Below are 6,066 nucleotides of genomic sequence, written 5' to 3' on the forward strand. Positions count from 1 at the left end.
TCTGCGTTCCAGGAGAGAACAATTGGTATCAAGGCAGCCTTCATGCATTTATGACTATTTCCCTTAATATCACTTTCCCTTTTTGTGTCTGCCTCATCTCCTAAAGACAGTGTCCCATCGCAGCCTCTCACTCTGTGTGCACTCTAACATAGAAGGACAAGCCTCTGCTCCTGCCTGAGACTTTCAGGCAAAGGTAGCACAAAACAGGAGCTGGAGACACTGTTAGGCCACACTCCCTCCTCTACACTGCAACACTACAGCACATGGGTCAGCTTTACAAATGATTCCTGCTCTGCCATAGTATGGTGGGAGATGGAACAGCGCTGCTAAAGCGCATGGAAGAGAACCTGAATAATTTAACTTCTGCTAATACCATCATTCTTATGCCCCACAAAGTGCATTAGAACATGGACAATGGAAAAATTCTTTCCTTTTCATATCCCTGTACTCTTGGGAATGCTGCTGTTCTTGGCCTTGTAGAGTTCAACCCAGCTGCTAGCAAGCCAGTGGGATTCAGAAAAGCACCCTTGAAGCGACACATGTCACTACAGTCCGGTTTCTGACTGATTCTCCAGCGACAGCAATTGATCTGTGGCAGGTAAAAACCCCACTGTCCATGCGGCTGTGCAGTGTCACGCCAGAGGATGTCGAGCATCAGAATGATGCAGAGCCCAGCAGGCATCACTCCTCCCAAACACCAAACTGTTCACAAGAAATTGGTAAAGGAGGGATTGAAATTTCCTATTTGATGCAAATGTTACTTTGGCTCAAGTACCCAAAATATTAACAAAGCAAAAAATGTTCTGCCAAAGCAATCAAAATCACCCACATAACTACCTCTCTGGCTCCTAGTCTTTCCAGGTCTCCCACAGTCTGAAATGAGAAATTCCTGAAATAAGAAGCTTCCAGATTATAGTTCCTTCACTTACTTGAAAAACTCCGTTTTTTCCTCCTCAGATTTTAGAGTTAAGGTCTTCAGAAAATTCACAACTTCCAGAAAATCATTCCTAAGCACAAAAATATGGGCAGTCAAGTGTGATCCTTATTGATTCTAAACCACTTACAACAAAGAGATTGCAAATCCCCACCCTCCTCCTAGCAGAGAGAACTAGACTGAGGGATACAAGTCAAATGCTGGTGGACGAAGGACGTGACGTCACCCGAAAGCTGCCCCTGCACAGTGCTGCACTTTGAAGTCAGCAATTCACAGGAAGACCTGGGCAGTGTGGCACTAGCCACCCCTGACCACCTGGCCAGGGCAATGAGGAGAACCAAGTGCCACCCTACACTAATGCCACCATCTTGAGTAGCACTCAGGGGACAGCAGGCACAGCTCTCTGTGGATTATCTCAGAGCCTGCTTTGCTCCAGCAACATTGCTAAAGATTTTTTCTACAGCATTTCCTACTACCTCCCATGAGCATGGGGACATCCAACTGACTGCATGTGACTAAGGAACACACTTTTGCCACCACTGCCAGCTCAGCACCTCATTTGGAAGGCTAATGCTTTCTTAATTTAAGAAGTCTCTTTTCTGTAAGAGGTAGAGATGAAGTCTGCACTTCCCATCTGAAAGTAACACACCTTCACAAAATGAACACAAACAAGCAGTATCAAGACATACGAAGAAAAGCAGAATATTCCTTTCCTTACCTGAAAAATTCATGAGACAGTAAGCTGGACAGTGGTGGACGACACTTTGGATCTGGATTCAGCAGTGTGCAGTGCAAGGTTTGCTGAAAGCTGGAGAGAATATCTGCTGAAACTGAAATTCAGAGCACCTACAGTTAGATTTCTTTCTCAACACTGAACAAGCTATGTTCTGTAGTCCTCCACCCTTCCAAAAATTTAATTTTTAGCTCTATTTGATAGCAAAATTACTCATATCTGACCTAAAGGAAGGGAAAACAGCATTTCTATTTCTTCTCCAAAGCCGCTTGGTCTTTGGGGCACCAAGCAATGCTACTGTCTTCCCAAGAAGCTTTCTGCTCCCTCTCTCCTATAGGGCCCCTGCTCAGCTGTGGTACACAACATCCATGCTCCTGCATCCATAAGCCATAGTGAAGCGGCTGGTGGGGCAGGACTAGGTGAACCTCCGACTGCTGCAGAACAGGTTTGGAAGTGCTCACATTACACGAGCTGGTGACCTCCAGCCACATCTCAGTATGTCCAAACGCAGGGAAAGGGGAATACAGGAGAAGCCAAAGCCTGCATTTTACCTTAGCAAACACAAAGAACACCAATGGCCACTGAACCTGTAGCACATTTTCCAGCCACAACACAATGGCTCGATGAACACAAGGAATAAGTTCAGAGGCCTGTTGGTAGCAAAGTAAACACGTGTCATTCCTCACCCTGATCATTGAGGACTGTGAGGAGATTCTCAACTGTTGCTCCAAATGCAAAGGCATCCCTCGCGTGCCCGTAGCTGCTGGGCAGAATTTTGAAATCTGCAGACTGAAAACAAACACAAAAGATCAGCAAAGCAGGAGTTTATGGAATACTCAGTAGTTTCCATGAGTTTTAGTTCCCACCCCTCACCATATGCACTCTCCAATTTTTTTTTGTAGCACCAAAGCTCCACTGAGTACCCTGCAAGTACAATATTATGCTAAAGAAAACTCCATGGGGGAATTTGTAACCCAAAGGAGCAGCTTCATGATGATGAAACAATTCCCCGATGAATGCATGCAGCAACTGCAGGTCAGCAGCTTCCAGCATTTCTACGGAAACAGGTGATAATTGGAGAGAGGAAGAGAGCTCCTTTAGCATAAGCAGCTCAGAGGATGCTTAATGGACAGGAGGTGACTAACAAGTGAGAAGAGGCTGTTTTGAAAGTACACAACTGCGAGACCACAGTGATCTGGGCAATCTCAGCAACTGCTCTGTAATTTTTGCAAAGCTTTGGTGATTCAGAAGCATTAAAGCTGCAACACAAAGTGTTTGAAAAGTATTATGAGAATCTGCTGTCCCCATCACTCCTCATTCAGAATATCACTTCCCTGTGTCCAACATCATTCCCAAAATAGGGACGGGATGAAAGAGGGGGGAAAAAAGGAAGAGAGTAAACCTCACGTTATTATCCAATAGCCAACCTGCTATTCAGGCACATGAAAACAAAATGCGTGAATGAAGATTATTTCCTGAACATCACAATTTTATTTGTTGCCACAAGAAGTTCCTCCAAGTAGTGATGTTACTCACCATCTCCTCGCAAGGGATGCACGACTGGTCTCGTACCGACTTGACATGGCAGAGGAACTAGAAGGAGAAGAGGGGAGACATGAGCTGCCTTGACCGCTTACCTGTGCCCAGCAGCAGGAGCAGGCTCTCCCCTGCCCCTGCAGTATGCAGCCGAGGCAGCCTGCACTTTGCTCTGGCAGGAGGGGAAGCACAAGAGGACCAGGTGTGAAGCACCAAGCTGACAGAAAGCAACTTCAGGGCATCAGCCAACTTGTCCCTTTAGTCCTCAGTCCTACTGTCCCCGATGATCCATCTGGACAGGGAAAGGATTTAATTAGCTTTAGCCGTCAGGTCTTACTCCTCTGCTCTTCGCACTGCTGTGCACCACCACGCAGGCCAGTTAGTTGTGTGCCTGCCTGATCCTTTCTGAAAGGCAGTACATGCCAGGGACACTCAGTACAGGTCATGAAGGATTTGTATATCCTCTGGGAGAAAAGGCAATATACATTTACAATGCAGTGCCAGGCTGCAGCAATGACTCTGCACAGCATGCAGCAGAATCAAACCGGGAATTTTTCTAAGACCACTAACAAGCAATGAAGATGCCAGCAGCAAAAGCTAAGGAGTGACTGAAATTCTTTTCCTTATTGATTCATTTCAACCTGGATCTTCCTGCTTCACACTAAAGCTTTTTCCCCCTCCCACCCCAAGGTTGTTTTACATCAGTCCAGAGGAGCAAAGTTTTCTCACTCTCCCCAATCTTAACCTACCAGCCAGCAGCCACCCTTAGAAATGTAGCTGCTTTCTGGCTAATGGGGTATTAGTTTTTGTGTGTATAGACATTGTAGTTTATAATTACATTGTCCTTAGAGTAAAGGTTCAGGCCAAAGCTGAAAGCAAGCCAACACACTGAACAGTAAACTCAGGTAACTGGAAGGACTTGGGCCTTCACTTGGCTAGGTGGCCAGCTTCAGCAGGCCAGGAGCCCTCTCCCAGGCATCAGAGTACGCATTTGCTTGGCTCTTACTTCTGGGGTGGCTTCACTGAAGTTACAGACTGTTTCCATTCCTCCCAGCTTCCAGTGCCCATCCTCACTTACAAACACAGATGATAAACAGACGTTGTTATGTGTCAGGTTTCCCTAAAACATAAAAAGATAACAGACTTGGGGATAATGAAGATGTTAAATCTCAATCAGCACTAATTAAGTACTTCCAGGAGCTGAGAGAAAGCTGCCAAAAAGGGCACGATACTGAAGGTTGTTCAGGATTTTGCAGGTATGAGGCAGAAGGGCTGGGTTTGTAGAGCAGACAAAGCTCTAGTTGTCACAGCCCTTGCAGTGCAACTCAATCCAGAGAAGCTCTCCGGCTATGAAGACAAAGCCCCAAAGCTACAGCTTGAGCCAGGATTTAAGTGCAGTCCTGGATAAACACACAGTGCCAAAACAGGGGAGTGGTGACACCAATCTCTGACATGTGGCAACAGCTGTAAATAAATGCCAAGACTGAGCAATACTATTTCCCTAAAGCAGCACTGGAAGCAGATGTCTATTCATGAATTGAGAACTCCTCTTTTATTTCCAAACCCATTTTCGATTAGCCTTCCTCCTACAAGGCAGCCAACGATTTTAGCAGCTTCAGCCTAAAAGAACTGTGGGGGGTTGCGTATCTTTCTGGGGGATCAGGAATGAGACAGTCATCCAGGCAAGCCCAGGTACCACACTTTCCCACCAAAGCCTGACGACTGCTGCTGGGGGTACCTACCCGGTCATGGAGAAAGATGAGCGCCAGCAAGACATCATAGATCCCTGCACAGATTTCTGCAGAAGAGAGTGTCTCCAGGACCATCTCCAAAGGCTTCACACGTTCTGTAACCAGGTGGATCCCATTTGCTTCCACAGTACAAGACAGGAAGCGCAGAAGGCAAGGGTGGCGCAAGGTTTTCAGGTGCTTCCAGAAACAAAGACATCTGTTAAATCTCATCCAAGGCACCTCTCTCTGCTGCAGAGCTTAAGCCTTGTGCTTTTAGCCATGGTTTCTGCTTGAATTCAGACAGCCCATCCCTGCTCCTCACCAAGCACTCAGCACAACCACTCACTGCAGAACTTAAATACACCTAGATATATAGTCAGTCTTACACAAAATAAATACAGTATTTTGGGTAGATCTACCCAACTAAGACACTCTGACTTATATCTGCAGGAAGAGACAAGTAAGGTATTGTTGTCTGAACAGCGCTTCCACCACTGCTCACATCATGCAGCGCACATTGAGTTTTGCAGCTGCCACCCCTTCTGTCCCCCTGCATGGCAGCTCTCTGCAGCCAGTGTCAACTTCGACCTTTTCTCCTGCTCTTTACTCCCTAATGGTTTGACTCTCATAAACTGATTCCCACCCCTCCAAGAAAAAGGAGGAACAGCTCTGACAAGCCTGTCCCAGGCCCGCTCTCCACAGTACCTTGGCAGCTTTATTAACCTTATCTTCATTTTCTCTCTTATACACAAAAACTGAAGCAAGTTTGCCATCTTGCAGCACAGCCGGATAAATTGTGTGTCCCGTTGGCAGTGTGAATGGCGGCTCTTCCAGTGTGTAGCTCTTTAAAGCACTGTTCTCCGAGCCCATCACTTGTAGAGTTCACCCGCTGTAGAGGTTCCCTCTTGATGACAAACAGGCCTTAGGGTGAAGGAAGGTGGTTTTGGGGCAGATTTAGTTCCAGCAGGTGCTGTCCAGTTTGCCTTCAGAGCATTTTCTGCAAAGCATGAAAAAGCCATGAAGAACTTCCTCCTGCCAGGATCCTCTCCTTCAGTTTAAGGACAAGGATAAAATCCCCATTGTTTATTTGTAAAGAAAACCGTATGTCCACAAAAGGGTCCAGATCAACAGGA

The 6,066-nt window shown here is 46.4% G+C and overlaps 1 protein-coding gene across 1 annotated transcript in view; it reads right to left on the reverse strand.

Moving 5' to 3' along the window:
* Positions 1–5,849, reverse strand: part of SCYL3 (SCY1-like 3 (S. cerevisiae)) — a 12,802-nt gene extending 6,953 nt beyond the window's left edge. The window contains exons 1-7 of the mRNA XM_010020487.1: positions 5,639–5,849; positions 4,946–5,131; positions 4,210–4,323; positions 3,204–3,260; positions 2,354–2,456; positions 1,653–1,764; positions 929–1,007 (exon numbers count right to left, since the gene is read on the reverse strand). Of these exons, the coding sequence (XP_010018789.1) occupies positions 929–1,007; positions 1,653–1,764; positions 2,354–2,456; positions 3,204–3,260; positions 4,210–4,323; positions 4,946–5,131; positions 5,639–5,803 (816 nt within the window). The 5' untranslated portion in view covers positions 5,804–5,849. The remainder of the gene's footprint in view (positions 1–928; positions 1,008–1,652; positions 1,765–2,353; positions 2,457–3,203; positions 3,261–4,209; positions 4,324–4,945; positions 5,132–5,638) is intronic.
* Positions 5,850–6,066: the final 217 nt, after the last annotated feature.

The sequence above is a fragment of the Nestor notabilis genome, unplaced genomic scaffold (genome assembly GCF_000696875.1).
Source record: "Nestor notabilis isolate BGI_N333 unplaced genomic scaffold, ASM69687v1 scaffold14908, whole genome shotgun sequence".
NCBI lineage: Eukaryota > Metazoa > Chordata > Aves > Psittaciformes > Psittacidae > Nestor > Nestor notabilis.